This window comes from Eretmochelys imbricata, chromosome 5 (genome assembly GCF_965152235.1).
Source record: "Eretmochelys imbricata isolate rEreImb1 chromosome 5, rEreImb1.hap1, whole genome shotgun sequence".
Lineage (NCBI taxonomy): Eukaryota > Metazoa > Chordata > Testudines > Cheloniidae > Eretmochelys > Eretmochelys imbricata.
In genome coordinates this window covers 26,341,275-26,362,784 of record NC_135576.1, presented here as the reverse complement: position 1 = coordinate 26,362,784, position 21,510 = coordinate 26,341,275, and the positions used below count along the sequence as shown (strand labels likewise).

At 41.6% G+C, this 21,510-nt stretch overlaps 1 protein-coding gene across 1 annotated transcript in view; it reads left to right on the top strand.

Annotated features, from left to right (window-relative positions):
- The window catches only part of CPLANE1 (ciliogenesis and planar polarity effector complex subunit 1), a 181,289-nt gene that overhangs the window by 122,920 nt on the left and 36,859 nt on the right, over positions 1-21,510 (top strand). Inside the window, exons 36-43 of the mRNA XM_077816770.1 lie at positions 8,084-8,256; positions 9,647-9,776; positions 14,373-14,427; positions 15,761-15,865; positions 16,400-16,492; positions 17,615-17,736; positions 18,002-18,197; positions 18,864-19,105. Of these exons, the coding sequence (XP_077672896.1) occupies positions 8,084-8,256; positions 9,647-9,776; positions 14,373-14,427; positions 15,761-15,865; positions 16,400-16,492; positions 17,615-17,736; positions 18,002-18,197; positions 18,864-19,105 (1,116 nt within the window). The remainder of the gene's footprint in view (positions 1-8,083; positions 8,257-9,646; positions 9,777-14,372; positions 14,428-15,760; positions 15,866-16,399; positions 16,493-17,614; positions 17,737-18,001; positions 18,198-18,863; positions 19,106-21,510) is intronic.

The following is a 21,510-nucleotide window of genomic DNA, read 5'->3' as shown; positions in this document are numbered from 1 at the left end:
TCTCACAAGCACCCCCCTCTCTGGCTGATAGTGCCTGCAATCATTCATTTTTGAATGGGGTAGCACCCACCTCTCATGGGTGCTCCCTTTCTGGTCAAGTGTGAATCTGCTTTTTTTCAATTTTTACAACAGAGTAGGACCCACCTCTTGTGAGGCTCCCTCTCCCCCGATAGTTCTTTCAGTGGGTCTTCAGTGACTCAGACCTCTGGCTGAGTCACACGCACACTGTCCCCCCTTCCGGGGTATACAGTTTCTACTTCTCTCTCATGGCCTTGGGATGGGGCCATAGCACCAAGGCTTCCTTCCTGGAGACACTATCTTCTTTAACAGCCCAACGGGCCCATCTTGGTACCCTCAGCTGGTGTCCTTTTGCCAGCACTCACCTGGGCTCAGCCTTCAGTTAGACCAGCAGGGCCCATCACGGTACTCTCGCCTGATCTGGCTAGGTCCAGGGCTCAGCCTCCCTGCATTGACCTGTCCATAATCCTACTGCTCTTCCAGCCAGTCAGGCATCTCATTCTTCCTCTTCAAGTTCCAGATAGTAACTGACTACATTTCCTCTGCTGGTCCCTTTATATATGGCCTTTCTAGCCCTGATTGGTTGCTCCAGCAGCCCCTCTGATTGCGTGCTCCCATGCAGCTCCTCTAGGTTGCCTGGAGGACTTTCTCCTCTTCTCTTTTCTGGGGTGGGGTGAGGCAGTGCTGCGAGGCCTCCAGACCTAGTCCACCCTGTCACACCCCTTCAGACTAGAACCAGGGGTCACCCAATGAAATTAATAGGCAGCACTTTTAAAACAATATAAGGAAGTACTTCTTCACACAGCGCACAGTCTATCAGTGGAACACGTTGCCAAAGGATGCTGTGATAGCCAAAAGTATAACTGGGTTCAAAAAAAAGAATTGAACTTTCCCTTTTCTTCTTTTCTATAAATGATGGACCTAACATCCATGAATTTATTCAAGTCCTCCTCCGGCTTTGCTAGATTGCCCAGGAACCCACATTGCACATGCAGAAAAGACAAGATCTCTTGAAGCAGGATGCCTTCATCTGGACTTGGAAAACTCTCAGTTAACGTAGGCACTGGAAGAAAAGTGTAGTTCAGTATGGATTCTCTAATAGCGTCTGACACATTTTGGTATCCAGCACACAGAAGCCGGCAAACAGAGCTGTAAACGGGAGTTTTAGGGGGAGTTGGAGAAAGGAGTTTGGTGTTCTGGATTTCTTTTGGTTTGTGTTTTGGGTTATTTTTTTTGTTTTGTTTCTTTTTCCTTGACAGGAGGTTAGGTGGGAAGGAAATGACAGCTACAGAGGCACCAGTGATAGTGACCCAAGCAATGGAAGAGACCATGAAGATGATCAGATATGGAAGCTGTGGGATATACATGATCCTAGAGTGGGTTCCTGAAAAGAGCTTCATTTGTATGAAGTGGTGCCTGATAGAACTGATGGAAGAGAAGATCCGAGGCTTGGAGCTGCAGGTGGAAGCTATAGTTGAGTTTCAAAGGGGGTTGAAGCAGATGATGGATCAAAGGCAAGAGGAGGCTGAAGGGAAAATTCAAGACTTATGGATGCAAGCTGGACTGAAGAACTGATAGGGGAGACTGCTAGGTGAGGGAAATGGTCAGTGGAGGCATGCAACTACAAGAACCAGTCAGAGAAGAAGACTGGCTAATGAAGGAGAAATAGAGCCCAGGAACAGGTTTGCTGGGTTGGAAAATGAGGAAGGGGCACATCAGGCTGTAACTGAAGGAGGGAGGGCAAGGAAAAAGAGAAGAGCGGTTAGTCCTGTAAGAAGAGGGGAAGAGTCAATGGAGATAGCCAGAGTTCACAACCCCAGGAAGATGCAGGATGACTTGCAGAAGATTGCAAGGGAGAATAAAAGACAAGAGAACTTGCAGTCGAAAAGAACATGAAACACCATCACCAGGAAAAGGCAGGTGTATGTGATTGGGGACTCCCTACTAAGAACAACAGATAGGCCTGTCACCAGTGCAGAACAGAAGGGTTTGCTGTCTGTCAGATGCTCAGAAATGGGATGTGGACCTGAAGCTGAAGAGGATCCTAATGGGAGCAGGAAACAATCCATTGATTGCCCTTCATGTGGGAACAAATGACACAGCTAGATTCTCAGTGGAACATATCGGGAGACTATGCCAGCCTGGGAAAGATGCTTAAGGAAATGGAGGCTCAGGTAATCTTCAGTGGGATTCTGCCTGTCCCTAGAGGAGGAGAACAAAGGTGAGAAAAGATTATGATGATCAAAGATGGCTCAGTCAGTCGTGCTATAAGGAAGGCTTTGGGATGTTTAACCACTGGGAGGCGTTCATGGACAGAGGATAGTTCTCATGGGATGGACTCCACCTCAGTAGGGAGGGAAATAGACCTCTGGGATGGAGATTGGCACAGTTCATTAAAAGAGCTTTAAACTAAGAACTCGAAAGATGGTTGGGAGATGTTCTTAAAATCAGGCATCGAGATTATAACATTGAGAGGGTTAGAAAATCAAGAAAGGATACAGCAATAGAGATGGGAACAGCAATGGGTAGCAGAATGGACATTAAGAGGAAGGATTGTGCTGATACCAGTCAGATGGGTGATACTGGCAGTAGAATGCCTGTACCCCTTTGGGCAAGGAATGCGGATGAAGCTGAGCAGGAACTATTAACATGTTTGCACACTAGTGCAAGGAGCCTGGGTAACAGAATGGAGGAACTAGAAGTACTAATGCAGAAAGTGAAACCAGATATTATAGGAATAACAGAAACATAGTGGAATAGTAGTCATGACTGGAGTACAGGTATTGAGGGGTATGTGCTGTTCAGGAAAGACAGAAATAAAGGCAAAGGTAGCAGAGCAGCATTGTATATTAATGATGAGGTAGACTATAAAGAAATTAGAAGTGATAGAATGGATAAGAAAGAGTCTGGGCCAAAATCACTTTGAGGAAGAAAGCTACTAGAGGTTCCCCTATAGTGGTTGGGGTGAGCTACAGAACACCAGGATCCGATTTGGATTTGGATAGAGACCTCTTTAATGTTTTTAATGAAATAAATTCTACTGGGAATTGTGTGTTTATGGGAGACTTTAACTTCCCAGATAGAGATTGGAGGACACATGCTAATAATAATAGTAAGGCCCAGATTTTCCTGGATCTGATAGCTGACAGATTTCTTCATCAAATAGTTGCTTTCCTTGATTTCAAAAGATTTCCTTAATTTCAAAAAATTAAGGCAGTGATTTTCAACCTGTGGCCCACAGGCCACTTGCAGCCCAGTCAGCACATGTAACATCCTCAGGGCCATCCAGGTAATATATATATTGTGTGGATGCAGCCCACATAACACAGAGAGCTTTATGTGTGGCCCACAATGGTAAATAGGTTGAGAACCACTGAATTAAGGGAATTAATTAGGGAAGTGGACTGGACTGAAGAACTCAAGGATCTGAATGTGGAGGAAACTTGGAATTACTTTAAGTCAGAGTTGCATAAGCTATCTGAACCCTGCATCCCCACCAAGGGACGGGGTGGTGAATTTGTAGGGAAGGGTTGCAGACCAACCTGGATCAGCAAGCATCTCAAACAGGTGATTAAGTAAAAAGGAGTACTTGTGGCACCTTAGAGACTAACAAATTTATTAGAGCATAAGCTTTTGTGGGCTACAGCCCACTTCATCGGATGCACAGAATGGAACATATAGTAACAAGAGTATTATTCTTTTTTTATATATATATACATACATACATACATACAGTTTGTATGGCAACTTCCACCTTCTATGTAAGAGGCTAATTAGTTAAGATGAGGTATTATGAGCAGGAGAGAAAAACTTTTGTAGTGATAATCAAGATGGCCCATTTAGACAGTTGACAAGAAGGTGTGAGGATTAAGTGAAAGCAGAAAGCCTACAAGGAATGGAAGGATCAGCAAGGAAGACTACCTCTTGAAGATCAGAAAGTGTAGGAATAAAGTGCAAACTGCCAAAAGCCAAACAGAGTTGGACTTCGCAAAGGGAATTAAAAACAATTAATAGGTTTTATAGCCATATAAATAAGAAAACAAGGAAAGAAGAAGTGGGATTGATAAGCACTGAGGATGGGGAGTGGAGATTAAAGATTATCTAGGCATGGCCTAACACCTAAATTAAATACTTTGCCTCATTTTTTAGTAAGGCTAATGAAAAGCTTAGGGGCAGTGGCAGGGTGGCTAGTGGCAATGAGGATATGGAAGTAGAAATTACCACATCTGAGGCAAAAATCAAACTCAAACAGCTTAATGGGACTAAATCAGGGGACCAGGAGAATCTCCATCCAAGAATATTTAAGGAACTGGCACATGAAATTGCAAGTCCAAAAGCTAGGATTTTTAATGAATCTGTAAATGGAATCATACTCTATGATTGGAGAATTGCTAATATAGTTCCTATTTTTAAGAAAGATTAAAAAAGGTATCCAGGAAACTACAGGCTTGTTAGTTTGTTCTCAAGTTTATGCAAGGTCTTGGAACAAATTTTGAAAGAAAAAGTAGTTAAGGACGTAGAGGTGAACAGTAATTGGAATAAAATGCAATAAGATTTTACAAAAGGTAGATCATGCCAGACCAACCTGATTTCCTTCTTTTGAGAAGATAAATGATTTTGTAGACAAAGGAAATGCAGTAGATTTCATCTATCTGGATTTCAGTAAGGCATTTGATACAGTTCCACATGGGACATTATTAGTTATATTGGAGAAGATAGGGATTAATATGATGATTGAAAGTCAATAAGGAACTTGTTAAAGGGGAGAAAACAGCATACTGAAAGGTGAACTGTCAGGCTGGAGGGAGGTTACTAGTGGAGTTCCTCAGGAAGAGTCTTGGGACCAATCTTATTACTGACCTTGGCACAAAAAGTGAGAGAGCTAATAAAATTTGCAGATAACACAAACTTGGGAGGTATTGCCAATACAGAAGAGGACTGGAATATCATACAAGAAGATCTGGATGATCTTGTAAACTGGAGTAATAGAAATGGGATGAAATTTAACAGTTCAAAGTGCAAGGTCATGCATGTAGGGACTAACAACAAGAATTTTTTCTATAAGTTTTGGACTTCTCAGTTGGAAGCGACAGGAGCAGAAAGACGTGGGTGTATTGGTTGATCTCAGGATGACTATGAGCTGTCAATGTGATGGAGCCATGAAAAAGTCTAATGCAATCCTAGGATGCATCAGCTGAGGTATTTCCAGTGGACACAGGGAAGTGTTAGTACCATTATACAAGGCACTGGTGAAATCTCATCTGGAATACTGTGTGCAGTTCTGGGCTCCAATGTTCAAGAAAGATGAACTCAAATTGGAACAGGTGCAGAGAAGGATTACTAGGATGATCCAAGGAATGGAAAACCTATCTTATGAGAGGAGACTCAAAGAGGTTGGCTTGTTTAGCCTAACCAGAAGAAGGCAGAGGGGAGATATGATTGCTATCTATAAATACATCAGAGGGATAAATACATCAGAGAGAGAGAGAGAGAGGAGGTAAGTTAAGCGCAAAAGTGGACACAAGAACAAATGGATATAAATTAGCCATCAAAACTTTAGGCTTGAAGGTTTCTAACCATCAGAGGAGTGAAGTTCTGGAACAGCCTTCCAATGGGAGCAGAAAACCTAACTGGCTTCAAGACTGAGCTTGATAAATTTACGGAGGGGATGGTCTAATGGGACTGCCTACACTAGCACATGGTCCACTGGCAACTGCCAGTAGCAAAAATTCCCAGTAGCTGGAGATGGGACACTAGGTGGAGGGCTCTGGGTTACTACAGAGAATTCTTCCCAGGTATCTGCCTGGTGGGTCTTGCCCACACGTTCATGGTCTAACTGATCGCCATATTTGGGGTCGGGAAGGATTTTTCCCTCGGGTCAGATTGGCAGAGACCCTGGGGATTTTTCCCCTTCCTCATGTGCAGGTTTAAACTGGTGTTAATGGTGAATTCTCTGTAAATTGAAGTCTTTAAACTATGTTTTGAGGACCTCAGTAACTCAGGCAGAGGTTATGGGTCCACTACAGGAGTGGGAGGTTGAGATTCTGTGGCCTGCAATGTGCAGGAGGTCAGACTAGATGATCATGATGGTCGCTTCTGACATTAAAGTCTATGAATCTCTTTCACTCATTGATCTGATCAATTTATGTTTCCGGTGCAAGAGGAAACGGAAAGCTCTTTGGGGCAGGGACTGCCCCTTAGTATGGTGCCCAGTGCAATGAGTCCCTGACCTCTGGATGCTATTGTGATACAGATATAGTCACAAAGGTCTGATGATCTCAGCTAATTAGAGGTTCACCAGAATGGTTGATTGGAGTTCTAAAATCAAACACCATAGAAACATATGTACCTTCCCTAATGGCGTCATGTATGTAGACACATCAGTTTCTCCCTTTGAATATGCTCAATTGCCAACATTAATCAGATTACACAAGACTATGGCTGGCCTTTCTAGTTACTATTTGGAATTGGAAATATATCTCCTATATAGACAAGAATCACACAACTATTGTCATGAGGAAAAGGTTATTCTTATAGCTCCAGGAAACCTTTATGTTCAAGGTAAGTTCCTCTTTCCACAATTCCTGGGAAATAGTTCTGTTACTTTGTGCTAATCCTTAGTACTCCTTTGGAAGATTGTGGCAGAAATGGGCATTCCTACCAGTCTAAAGATCTGTCTCAAGCATATTGAATACATATACTAATTTATATTCTTTTCATCTCATTCTATCCAAAACGTCAAGGCCTTGGGGCTTCAAAGTTGCTGCAGGCAAGATGTTAAATCCTGCACCAGTTATCATGCTAGGATTTGGGAACCAATTCACAGAAGTCCCTAGGGTATTGGAGAAAAGTGTATGAACCCCATCTATGGAAGATTTACAAAATAAGTTTCCATTTCTCTGCAGTCATCCATTGATAGGAGAGTTATACTGGGTTGGTTTCCACACAATTCCTTGCTTTATATGGGAAGAACTTCCATTCCTGCCTATTATTCTACTATAAAAATAATTAAAACTCTGCTTATCTTTCCCCCTACCTCTATGATTCACTTCTTGCTATTTCCCATTAGAGATGAATGAGGAGAGAAGCTGTGCAACAGAAAGAGATTTCTTTCATGATAATTTTCTTTTTATTAGCAGCTTCTTTCCTTGTTCAACACATCCTGGTAATCTGGTAAATGATTGGAATACAAATGGAAATTTTCCTCTAAAGGAAGACTTAAATATATAACTGTGTTAAGGATAATTACCACATGATATCAAGTGATCTTAATGCTAATAGTCGGTTGCTGGAGTGTTTCTATAGCTTTGGAAGAATCCTGGTAGCCTGAGCTGATGGACAAGGGGCTTACTCGTGCAGCCTCCAGCAATAATAATGGACTGCCTCAGAAATTTCAAAGCCAGGGTGGGGGCATTAATTTCTTAGTGTTGAATTGGACAGAAGCTGCTAACAAGGAAAATTATCGGGTAAGACATTTCTCATTCCTTGGTAAATACCTTATTATTAAAGGAAAATGACATTTAACTTTAGAATATAAAATGTTGTAAATTTCCCCTTTGTTAAGGCAAATGTATATCAAAAGATAAATAATTCCTGGGAGCTGGAGGTCCTCCTACATATATATGTCGCCCATTTCCTAACTTCATCCACAGGAACATGCTATAGGAATTTTAATATGTTGGAGAATAACAGATGGGAAAAGATTTTGCAAGAAAAAATGGATTTTTCTTAAAATTTGGACAAATAAAGTAATGAAGTGGTTTTGTTGAGCTCTAGTAATAAACCAACAACATTTCTATATCCTCTTCTGTTTTGTATTGCACCTTTTTGTTTATGGTATAACCACCTGTTTCTGTCTCTTATGTTGCCTCTGGGTGATAATTTATAAATGTGTTCAGTAATTGGGTCTGATTCTACTAGTAGATAGTTGCCTTTTGCATTGACTGCATTAGGAGTTGTACCTGTGTAACTGAGGTCAGAGTTGGACCTACTCTGTTCAATAGAGTCTGTACAATTTTTGGTTTCCTCTTCTATAAATGTCTCATTCTGCTTCTCTTTCAAACAGTTCCAACCACCAAAACTCATCCCAATTCAAAATCTCATTGCATTTGAGCAAAGCCGCCAGCGTACCAGTGCACCACACGAGTTCAGTGGACAAGACCATTCTGGTCAGATTGAGTTGTTAAAAGCTAACATTGAACCATTTGACGCAGGACACACGTGGAATAATACAAAAAGGCAAGGACAGATTTTCAAAATTGGTCTTCATTTGGAGAGGCTTACTAGTAACCTGAGCCTTCTCTGATTGATTACAATGAGAGTTTTTGTACCAGCTTCATTGAAAACAGGATTGAATGCTTAATAATTTGAGGAAATGGATATTGAGATTCAGAGCCTTGCACTTGTAAATCTCTGGTATGAATTGTTGTTACCATGTATCGTGTTCATTCCCTACTCTGGTAAAGGATTTCATAGTCACAGTTTAGTTCTTAGTGGTCTGCTGTCCACATCACAAAATAGTCACATTGCTAGTGCATGTATTCCTTAAGAGAGCATGTTGTCTGACCTCTGGAGGAGTTTAATTTAGGTCAGGGTTCTAGGCTCATTGACAGGATGATAATTTCCTTGTAAAGTCATTGATCCTGATTGTGAACCCAGTGGAGTGAATGGCAAAACTCCCACTGATCTGAATGAGTACATGATTGAGTTATTTACTTAGCTAATTCTGTGGTACTGGCTGTATATTTCATGACTTTTAAACTGCTCTTTGTTATTGCACATTAATCTAGAATTATTTTCATTACATGGTCAGTACAAACTAAAGCAATTCCTATGTTAGCCCTTGAGCTGCATCTACCTTGCCCATGCAGTTCTTCTTCAGCATTAGTAGATTACTGTCATGACAGTTCAGAGTTCTGTGTTTCCCTTGAAAGAGTTAATGACATCAAAGCACCTAAAGTAGAGCACCCCCACTTGTGATTCTGATGCCTTCACTTGTGGTTAGAAACACAGAATCCTGAACTTAGTTCTTGATAGGTAAGTAAGAGTAACTGATTTGATTTTCAGATATCTTGCTTTAAAATGTTATAAATTATAATGTTTAAGGCAATTTGTGGTCTTTTACTAATCTGATAGTAAATATTTTTAAACAAAAGCTTTGCAATTCTTTTAGGAAAACAAGTTACAGATTAGGGAGAGTTTCATTCATAGCAACACGGATTTATTTCTTGCTGCAACATTTCTGTGTAGACCCCTCTGCCTTGTGTAATATTTTATTTTCATTGTATACAAAAGATAGCAGTCGTAATCATGTTGTAAAGGATACAAAATAACAGGTTTACAATAATTTAGTTAAATGAGGTCTTAGATAACCAATATATTATTTTGATTCGAATATGTGAATAAGTTTGTGTTACTATTAAATATTTTATGAACACCTTAAATAGTGTAGATACTTACGTTTTTAATTAGTTTAAATGGAACAGCAGTTAACTCTCTTTACTCAAACACCTAATATATTTCTTAAGAAGAAGGTTATTGTGTTCTTTCTTGCTTATTAGAAAGAATGATTGATGTTTCTATTATCAGAGTGAAGTTAAATTGTGATTTCTCACTGATATGTTGACAGGCAAAAGAGACGTGCTGAAAAACAGATAAAAGAGAAGGAGGACAAGAAAAAAGCAAGTGTGACATTCCGCCCAGATGACTCCATTATTGGTACTGATGATATAGAGAAAGTTTTTGAAACTGAGATACAGGTATAAGAAAATAATTATTTTCTTCCTTTTTTTTTATTGATTTTTAAAATAATGATACCAGAGAAGCAACAAGCAAACACAATATAAACCAAACTCTGCTAAATACCTCCTCCCACTCTTTCTAGCACAGAGGTGGGCAAACTATGACCCGCGGGCCACATCCGGCCCGTGGGACTGTCCTGCCCGGCCCCTGAGCTCCTGGCCGGGGAGGCTAGCCACTCCCCCGCTGTCCCCCCTCTGCCTCAGCCATGTCACTATGTGAGCAGTGTAGCTTGCGCCCATCCATCTCCCAGGCTTTCCAATAAGCCTGTCGTGCGGCTCTGAGTGGCATGGTAAGGGTAAGAGGGAGGGGGGGTTGGATAAGGGGCAGGAGGTCCCGGGGGGCAGTCAGGGGACAGGGAGCAGTTGGATGGGGGAGGGTTCTTGGGGGGCAGTTAGGGACAGGGTCCCGGGGTGCACTCAGGGGACATGGAGCAGTGGGGATTGGATAGGGTGTGCACTCCTGTGGGGAGCAGTTAGGAATGGGGGGTTCCGGGAGGGGGTGGTCAGGGGACAAGGAGCAGGGCGGGTTGGATGGGTCAGGAGTTCTGAGGGGGGCAGTCAGGGAGCGGGAAGCGAGAGGGGGTTGATGGGGGTGGGAGCCAGGCTGTTTGGGGAGGTACAGCCTTCCCTACCCAGCCCTCCATACTGTTTCACAATTCCAATGTGGCCCTCGGGCCAAAAAGTTTGCCCACCCCTCTGCAGTGATCTCATGTACCTTTTTTTACTTGCACACTTGCATTTTCCTTTAAACCAGAGATAAAGCCCTCTTTTACCAAAAGAAATTCTTCAGGGTATTTTCATTACTCCTGTCAGGTACCCACATGAAATAATTTCTGTAATGTTGACATACCAGTCCTATAAAATTGGGACATGAGCTATTCCTCTTTCTGAGGATGAGGGTTTTTTTGCACAATCAAGGGGAGTTGCAATCCATAAAAAAATTCTTTGTTGGCTTGTACTGATGAAAATCCCCATAGTGATTATAATTCTTATTTAACTGGTTATTTATTCCATAGCATTCCTATCACATTTATAATCACTTGTCCAGAAATTCACTAATGTTTTCTAGGTCATTTTTATTTAAAACTGTACAAACTGTAGATCTTGCTTAAGTGTGGTGGTACCATTTGCTATTTTATTATGCGTATTTTTAAGGCACGCAGCACTGTACTGCTGTGTGTTTCCTTTATATGATTTAGAAATAGAGCAGTTCCTCACAAAGAATGGGGGATAGCAAGGCTCTTCTCCACAATTTATTTAAAAAGCAGTCTAGTTCATATTGCTTAGAGTAGGGGGGTCTCAAACTTTTTCTCTTGGAGGCCCCCATCAACAGGCTATAAAAACTCCAGTGCCCAGCAGGGGTGCAGCCTTCAGGGCAGGGGCCTTGAGCATAGGCGTAGTTTGACTTCTGTTTTGCGGGGGCAGGGTCGAGAAGGGCTCGAGCCACCTCCACATGGTGGGGTCCAGGGATGGAGAGCCACCTCCACCCCCGACTCACCTCAGCTGGCCACCCAGCCTGTCTGGGTTTGGGTGTGGAGAGGTGCAACCAAAAATTATAACTTAAAAAAGTTTGAAAACAGCTTAGGTGGAGGGAGGGGGTAGCTCAAGGTACGGAGAAGGGGTAGCTGGGGCTGTGTGCACACGGGGTTGCTGTGGGTGCAGGGAGAGGGGTGGCTAGGGGCTTCGTGGGGGCAGGGGGGTAGCTCAGGATGCCGGGAGAGGGTAGCTGTGTCTGTGTGTGGGTAGGGAGGTAGCTCAGGGTGTAGGGAGAGGGGTATTAGAGGCTGTGTGCTAGGAGGGCTCCCCTGCAGTCCCTGTTCCCGGAGGAGTCTGTCAGCCACAGAGCTGGGTCTCTCCATACAGACGGCTCTTACCAGCTGCATCTGCATAAGCAAAAAGGGCTGGGAGCTGAGGAGCAGCTTCAACCTGGGGCACCAGCAGGAGAGGAGGAAACGTTGCGGCTGCCTGCTCCATGGCACCAGCTAGATCAGCAGCTGCCCCGCATGGCCTGGTGTGATGGCAAAAACAGCAGCCGGCACATTTTCCCACCAATAGCAGTTACCTTCTGAGCCAGCTCAGTTTGGGTGAGCATGCTCAGTACAACCTAGATAGGAAATTCTTCTGTCAGGGAGCTGTTTTTGCTACTACACAGGCTCTGGCTTCCGATCTCTGACCTGGCCGGGGGTGGGGAAAGGAAATTAGGTGGGAGGTGTGGAGCTGTCCCCGGAACTGCTGTGCTCTTGTGCTGCAGTTTTGTCGGGGAGGAATGCCCTCCATGTCCCCAACTCAGCCCATGGGCTTCTGCCCCACAGGGAGCACCAGGGCTCAGGGATTCAGTCCCGCACCTTCTGGCTTCAGCCCATATTGGGGGTTCAGCCCTGCGCCTCCCAGGAGTCCTGGTTTCAGCCTCGCGGGGCTCACTGGTGGGGATTGGGGCTTCAGCCTCCTGAGGGACACTGGTGGGGATCAGGGCTTCAGCCCTGTGGGGGGCCACAGACCCCCAGCTGAGAACCACTCAACTGGCTTAGAGCATTCCATAGCACAAGTAGGGGAAAGCCAGAGCAAAGAGAATTCTTGTATAGCACTCTGTGGGTGGTCTGGCCTAGCAGTCACGACTGGGCTGGTGTCTACATGTCAGGGACAGTAGTCTGTAAGCCCGGTTCAATAAGCAAGAGTCGGCTGAAGTCGGGCCAGGGTCAGAGACCACAGGTAGTACCTGGCTAGAATAAGGAGGCAGGAATCAGGGTCAAAGTCAGGCCAGAGCTGGAGACCAGAGATCAGTGATAGTACCAAGCTAGAATCAAGAGACAGGAATCAGGATCAGAGTCAGGCTGGAGTTGGAGACTGGAGATCAGAAGTAGCACCCAGCTGGAGTCAGGAAGCAAGAGTCAGGGTTAAAGTCAGGCTGGGATGAGAGATCAGGAGATGAGGTGAGGTCCAGAGTCGCAGCAGGCCCAAAGCCTGTGTGGTTGCTGAGACAATTTTTTGGGGCACCCTCCACAGTTTATTAGGATGGTTGGCCCATCAGAGGGCTTCAGTGTACTGTTACGATGGGTCCTTTGGGTGGTACTTCCTGTGGCGCCTGTTCTCCACAGTGCTTCCTGGGTGTGCTCTGCATGTCCTCCTGGTTATCCTCTGGGAACATTGGCTGTCCCAGGCTCAGCAGACCTGGGTTCTAGTCCCTGCATCCTTACCGTGGGGTGGGAAGACTTTGGCTCGGGTGAATATTAGTAAATAGCAAATTCTTCAGGAATGCTCTGCTCTTGGAGCTTACAAGTCCTGCCCTGGGGCCCAGTTGCTTCAGTGTCCATACCCAAATGCAACTGCCACTCAGGGTGCAGACAGAGAGAGAGGTGGTGTATAGCTCACATGTAAGGCTTAATAGATAAAAGACCAGGAGCATAAATTGTACCTAGATTTGAATTAGTAATCCGTGTAGATTTTGGAGCACTAATAAGATGTTCTCATTATCTGTTTTGCCTAGAAGCTAAACCACCTGGTATTACTGTTGTTTTAACTGATCACTACATTCATTAATTTAACCATTGTGACAGGATCGTTACGGTTAAAAGAAATTAGGAAGATGGATTAGGACCAGATTCTGCAAACTTTACTTTCCCTGAGTGGCACTTATTCAAATTGTCGTATTGAAATCAATGGGAGTATTTATGTGAATAAGTGCTATGTAGAGTGAATTAGGGTTGTAGAAAATGGCCCTTGGAGGGTAGTGCTTTGCTTCCATAGACCAAGGTCCAAGTATAATAATAATAATAAGTGATCAGGCATTGTGCAGACATTTAACAAAAAAGATAGTCCCTTTTTGCAAACTTAAGTATAAGATAAGAGACAACAGATGAGTAGAAACAGACAGAAGGGGCAGTACAAGGAAACAATTAAGCAGTACTGATCAGCATGGTAGGTAGTGGTCTCAGCATACCAGCAGCCTAATCTTGTCAAGTTTGGTCTCTGGATTTTTAATCCTCAGGCCAAGCAGAGGTTGGAAATGACATTGATGTAAGAATCTGCCTCCATGTAGGAAGGTCAGTTTATGTACCACTTTGACAGAACCCTCAATATTTGGTTGTAAGGATACATTGCAGCTTTGGAGAACTGTTGCATGTATGTGAGGAATGTGTAGCGATTGTGTAGCCCTGTCCTTTTGTTTTCAAATGCCTCCTAATGGCATTTAAAATTGATGACCGGCTGGTAGGCCTATATGTATGTAAAGATCTGTAAAGAACTATATTAAACTCGGATTAGTTAAAATGAAAAAAAATTGCCCAAAGTGACCTCTGTTGTTATGAGGAGCAGCCTAAATATTTCTTTCAAAAATCCCTAGAAGTTTTAAAATATAAATTTAGTTGAGGGAGTTGCATGGCTGCCTACTGCCACTTCAGTACAGGAATAATACCAGAATTAAAGAAGAAGAGTGGGGAAAGTATGTTTTCTAATGAGTTTTAAAATTATTGCTCAAAGGAAGCATAACTTTATTTAAAAGTTGACAGCATCAGGAAATCCTGTAACACTGGTTTGATCACATTTTTCTCATATTAGGATCAGCAAGCAGAATCCAGCCATTATCTTGGAGATGATTTTGTCATTTCACTTGGTATGTACATTCGTGTTTTAAAAAAAAATCATGTCTAAAGTCATGAACTCTATCTTTTTTTTTCAAAATGTTGTCAGATGTCACAGAAAGAACTAACTGGTTAAATTCTGAGTTCCTAGGTTGATATGTTTAACTCTTTGCCTTGCTGAGCATAATGAAGACATGACAACATCAAGATGCAACATCTCAAATCATGCAGTGTAGAGTAGCGAACACCATCATGGCTTGCAAGATCTCCCCAATAAAATCATGACAATCTCTATTAATGCATGATGAGTTGAAACCATAAGTCTAGTCCTCTTTCATGGCACTGGAGTTTTGAAGGGTACTCCCAAAACAACCAAACAAACAATGCCTCACAGATTTAGGGTCTGTGGGCTGGATTCTGACCTCGGTTACACATAAATGTGCACTCAGAATAGCTCCACTGAAGTGAATGGAGTTACTCCAGGTTTACATGAGAGTAAATGAGATCACTGTATTGTTTATAATTGTATAAATTGTCCCTGTATTGTTTCTGTCCTAGAATATTGCAAAAGAGAGAGAAAAAGAAAAGAATGGAAAATTAGGTGTTCATTGCAGTGATTACACTACCTGTACTTGTTGGGAAAAAACAGTTAGAAAATATATTTTTCAAGGTTTATAACAAATTTCTGTAGTTTAAATAAAATAGATATTACTCCACTTTTATTTAAATGAAAATTTTGATTACGTGGAATATAAGGTGCCTCTGGGAGCAAATTGCCCAGGTTATTCTGAAAATGATCTCTTCTCTAACCTGTCAAAAGTGCACGTGGGGGAAAATGTGGCTGATATCCTTCCTTCCAACTAACTAATTCAATATCAGACTTAGTATTGCTAGGAGCAAAAAGAGAGGAAAAATCTATTCCCTGACCTGGGGTATTGGAGAAATAGGTGATTGCCTTGTCGAAATACAAGCCAAAAATAAAACACACACACACACACACACACACACACTTTTTCTTTAAAACATGAGACAAGTACAAAATTTTATTATATAAAAAGATATCTCATTTAAAATTTACTAGGCCAAATTCAGGCTTGGTTTAAGTAGGTACAACCACATAGATTTCAGTGGAGTTGGATCCTTTACATTAGGTCTTAAATTGGGCACCACCAATATTTTTATAAAGCATGCTTACTGAAATAATAGTTGACTTTTTTCTAATTTAAAAACTGTAGAACAGATAAATACAATTACAGCAGTTATTTAGTTTGTTTCATTCTGAAATGGCTAGTTTATGGTATATTTTTCTTTAAAAATAATTCTTGCTCTAATAGAGGACAATGATTATGTGTTTCCCCATTTTAGACACAGTGGGAGAGGCTGTTACTACTTCAGCAGGTCTACACTGCATGGCTTCCACAAGGAAAAAACCCGCAGAAACTCAAGATGCAAGCACAAATACAGATCCGGGTAAAATGCCACCTATAATCTGTTTGTGCTATTTGTTTTACACTCTTGCAATCAGTTGTTTTCCAGATCTGCTTTTGTGTATTGCAGTATTTGCTCATTTTTATAATCAAAAAAGCTTAAAAATATTGACTACCTTGTTATATTTTTTGGTATTTTAATCTTTTCTTATTTTAAATAAATAATAAAACGATAGAAATTCCTGTTCCTACAGATATTCAAATAAAAATGCAAAATCTCTTCTTAACATAAAGCGATTGTCAGTTTTTTCCTGAGGACCAGATCCCAAAGTCTTTTCTCTGGAAATACTCCTGTTGATTTCATTTGGCATTTTGTCCACATTATGGCTTAGATTTAGCAGTTTAGAACTAAGATTTAGATCTTAGGCATTAGAATCTGGTTACTTCCTTTTTCTTATATAGTTTCTGTTAATGGATAGTAAGCAAATGTTTTCTGTATGGGTTTCTGCTCTCCCAACTGTAACATTTTTCCTGTTCTAGTAATCCATTTTGATTTTATTTTTTCATACCATTCAAGTTCTCAAGTCATATCAGGATATAGAAACTGGCTCTGAAGACATAGCTTCTGAACTTAGTAAAAACCAACGTATCGCCTCTGTTCCTTCAACAGGTGTGCCTTCTGCCTTTCTTTGTCATTCTGTGGATTGCATGGGTTTTCTGTATACACTTTTGCATTATATGATGTTTTCAGTACCTAGTGGAGAATATCATGAAGAAGACATTAATTTTAGTCCAATTGTTCTTAAAATCTAACTAAATAACAGTGATTCGTGATATGAAAATGTTGATTGAGACTGCATTTCATGACTCTATAGTCCACATTTTTGTTCTCCTGCATTAGCAGATACTTTTGTGGTTTTATGCATATCTGTCATTTCCCAGTCGCTCCATATCTGAGCAGGCTGCCTGACTCAGTTTTTCCACTTACTGGCAGGAACAATTTTTCCCCTGATCTGGCCGTGATTTTTCAAGCAAGATTTTTCTGCAGAATAGAATCTGATTTGTTCTTTATGATAAAAATACTTCTCTTTTGTGCAAATTGGCTCTGCAGGAGAATTTTTTTTATTTGGTTTTTGCCAAATATAAGACCTTGAAAATGAGATTTGTAATGGAAATATCCTTTTAGCCACAAAGCTGTGCTACATCTTCCATTAGAATTTACAGACAACAAAAGGATTATTGCTATAATTTTATTAATCTAGCCTAGACCCCTAGAAATTAGAGGTGGAAGAGATCCATTAAATTACCTAGGTACTTCCCCCTTCCAGCGCATGATTGTTCCCCACATGTGCTTAATTTTGACAGTGCCACTTTTCTCGCGAAACCATTCCACCATCTAATAATTTAATGCATTACGAAGATGCGTGCTACGGTTTTTGCTAACAATGTGTTCTTATGAGTTTTAGAGCAAGTATCAGGTTTGGGCTTTTTAACTATTTAATTGAAGAACTGTTTCTGGAAACTAATAGAAGTTCACAGTTTCTTTGATATTACTGATTTTTTAAATTTTTGTTGATTATCACCAAAATGAAAAATAATGTTGTAATAATCCGTTTTATTGTGAATAATTATTAAACAACAATATAGCATAGCATGTCACTTTATTCTGGTCAAAGGATAACAGAAGCTTTCCTTGATTGAGTTAGTGGAATCTGTTTCCAAATCGTTTTTCTAATATGCCAGGGATATTTACTGTATGTTGTATTCCTAACCATTATTTCCTTTCTCATAGAACATCTGGCTTCAAGAGTTCCTCAGATGTTGCCACCAGACATGTACTTAAACTTCAGGTTCCATACAGAAGTAGGGGAGAGACTTTTACCATCCTCTGGGTCTGATACTGCACCTGATTTGGTTAGTACTCAGAAATATTTTCTGATAATACAGTTATAACATGCTGTATGTAACCAGTTGTGTTAGTTTGGGTTCGTCTCATCAGCATGAGTTGATTGCATGAAACTTTATAGAAAAATGACTGTTATCTAGTCTTTGAAATAAACAATTATCTATTTCAATTCAAAAACCAAAGACAATGGATTAGAAAAGAGGACAGTTAGCCATAGTACTACCCAAAATACATATTGTATAATTCCTTTAAATTTTTTCTGCTGTGGTTCAGATTGGACACACATATATCAATGTGATTGACATTGAAGACAATGATCTCTTGAAGGATTTGCCTACTATAGCTGAGTCTACAGAAGAGATGGTTACCACACAACAGGAGAACTTTGAAGTTCCATCTTCTGCAAAGCTGCATCACATGGCAGCTTCTGTTACCAATGCAATTCCACCTAATGAATTTCAGAGAAAAGGTAACAATCACTTATTTACTCTTCTATTTTTATTCTTTTAGTTGAAAATAATTGCTCACAAAAATCCTTCATTATAGCACTTATAACATTATAGCATTGTTGCACTTCCACACAAGAGACCTTCTGTCTTTCCCCCACCTTAGAGGCCATCCCTCCTAAGAAATTCTGCAGAATTCCCCTGTGCTTTCTCTTTCTCTTCGAGGTCATGTCTCTTCCTGAGAGATTCTGTGATTCTTCACCATTCTCCATAATGCCATCCTCCTGCAGCAGAGCCACACTGCCATGATATTCAATACTGTAGAGGGGAAGGTGGCGTCTATCAGAAGGTTCATGCAGTTACAACCTGCATTATGTTTTTGCAGAATTACCACCGCTTGCCAGGGAGATGGGGACACTGTGCATCTCCCAGCCCTCCCTTCTAACACAGATCACCAGATCTTCTGCAGGTCCTGGGATGCAGGAAGTGGTGACTGATCCCATTCTCCAAGTAGGATGGGGGAGATTTATTCACAGAAGGACCATTTACAGTATGACTCCTATAGGGATGGACCCTGCATTCTTCCAATCCACACCAAAAACATCAACATAACTGATACACATGTACCCGTTATTGAAATATTTACAGTTCACTGTATTGTGTGTGTTCTTTTTTATTATTATTTTGAGATGACCATCAAAATGATCTGTTCCCAGTGCAAGAAAGGGATATAAAATCACTTGCTGGTAGACACAATCTAACCTGGAACCTGTTGCATGAGGATGTCAGGATCATTCACTCTACAGGACTATCACCCAAAATAATTAGCAAAGAACACTTTTGTAAAAAGCTGCAGGAAATGGATATACAATTGCAGGCACTACAAAACATAGCAGACAATATGGAGAAGGATTTCAGCAATACTAAATTGGTATGTTCAGACAGCTCTGTATTTTTTTCCTTCTTTCAATTAAAATTAGAATTTACATTTTGGAATGATTTTTTTGTATACTTTAAGAAAGAGAGAATAATGGACCATCCATTCACCCTTAGTGCTGGATCTCTTGGTTTCCATTGTTACTGTCAGAGGGCCAAATCTTCAGTTGATATAAATTGTCAGAGCTCTGTTCAGCTAAGGAGCTGGCCCAGCATGTTTAGGTACCCTAGAATTCTGTGGATTTTAAATGCCAATTGCTACAGGCTGGGAAGGAGACCTCTTTTTGGCAAGTTTTAGAAAATTCTTGGCAATTATAACTGCAGTTTTAGTTACAGATTAACTGAGTGACTGGATTTCTGGAAACCATTCACTATGACATTTACTTAGTGTGTGTTTATTTTTATAAATAAAAATGTTTTATCAAGGGTAATTAGATGCCCATTTTTATCATTTTTATAAATCTAAATATATAAATAAAATAAATACCATTTGATTATATAGTATATTTGGATTGCAGTGTATAAATTCTAGGAAATGCAATTTCCTATATGCCATGACAAAACATGAGAACTGAGAAACCAGCAACAGAGTTTTGCCTCTCTATGGTACATCTAGTTTAATTTTCTTATGAATTTTCCATCTAAAATGTGCCAAAGTTTAATCATCCTAAAAATGTGGAAAATAATATACTCTTGTAAAATGTTGCTTTGAGAACATCTGATGAATACTACTAAGTATTATTTATTATTTCGTCAATTTAAAAGTATAATTGCAATTTACTACCGAATGGAAGTAACTTTATTAACCTGAGCCAATGAATTGTCCTTTCAGGTGGCCAGATCCCCAACTGGAGTTTAATCAGCATAACTTTACTTACTTCAACAGAGTTATGCTGATTTACATCAACTGAGAATCTGACCCAGCATGTAGTCTGGAATCACGTCAAGTGATGTTTCACAGCCATCTACTTTGTATATTATCATGCAAGCTGTTAGCACATCCAAAAAGATAATGAGGCAGTAAAGCATAAAATAGCTGGGGTAGCAGAAGAAGTTGAAAGCATTTAAAAAATATTTTTCAGGGACAGTGACAAACGATGGATCAGATTTTAGCTTTATCAATTTTGATTTGATTTGCACAGGTAAATTTCATGCCTTTTGGAAACTCGTGTGTTGCTAGAATTTTGAAATATCTGACCTAGACCATTTACATGGAGAGTTAGTGTGTAGCAAGTCAGGGTGTGAAACTGTAGTGCACCTTGCTACTTATTTTAAATTAACCATATGAGAATAGTTCAGCAGCATAAAAATATGTATAAAAACTACCATATTATAAGGGTGCACTCCTGAAAACACGAAAGCTTGTCTATGCAGAGTGTTAGTTGAGCAGCAAGCCAGGTTATGAATCTGCTGCACACTAGCTTGTAGTGCATTAGCTGGTCGTTTGGACTTGGCTATCACACTCTTAAAAAAAAATTCTGTAGTATACTTTTATGTCCTGCTGTTTGAAATGGGTGTATGTCAAAGTGCACTGCTGAACATCTAGTGTATGATAGCAGGGTGCACTATAGTTCTTCAATTCTATTCTAGGTGTGGCACGCCCATGTGAACAGTTTGTTGGAGACTTTTGCCTTAGCTGTATCTGTAGGGTCGGCTGCAGCACCTCCTTTTTTTCTCCATCTGAGAGGCCTTCCGCGAGACCTCTCCGAGCTGCCGGTCTTCTACCAGGACCTCCTCCGGACTTGGAAGCTTTTCTCGGAGGCCCTGCTACACAACCTCGATCTCCGTGTGCAGGTGGCGGAGTCTCCCGCGGTGTGTCGGAGGTTGGTCCTGGCAGAAACCACCAGAGTCGGAGACCTCCTGGACTATGACGGGGGATTGGGTGGAGCCCCGCGTGCTCGGACGACGCATGGAACTTTCCACCCTTCCGACCCCTAGGCGCGTACTCCGGGAGGTGAAGGCCGCCTTGTCACCTGATTCTCTCGCTTTCCTGCGGCGAGCCCTGTGAGAGGGCGCTCCCTGCCCACCTCTCACCCCTGGCCCTCCGGACATTTTTCTCGGGCCCCTACTCCGCGAGCCGCCCCGGCCTCCCCGCTCCTACACTCCGAGCTGGCTGCACACCCTGCAGCTGGTCCGGTTTCGAACCGCGCCCAGAAACCATCTATACATGCTCGTGCTCCATACATTACATTTCCTCACCCTTTTGTCCCGCCCCGACACCAAATGGCAGGACTATCTTCCACCTAAAGAGGGTGAGGAGCCCCAGTGGGCCAGCCTTTATTCCACCTTGGTCCCACGGCCTGCCGGGGACATTAGTTGGCGGCTCCTTCATGGAGCCGTGAGCACAGGTGTGCACCTGGCGCGGTTCACCCCTATACCTGAGGCCTGCCCCTTTAGCGG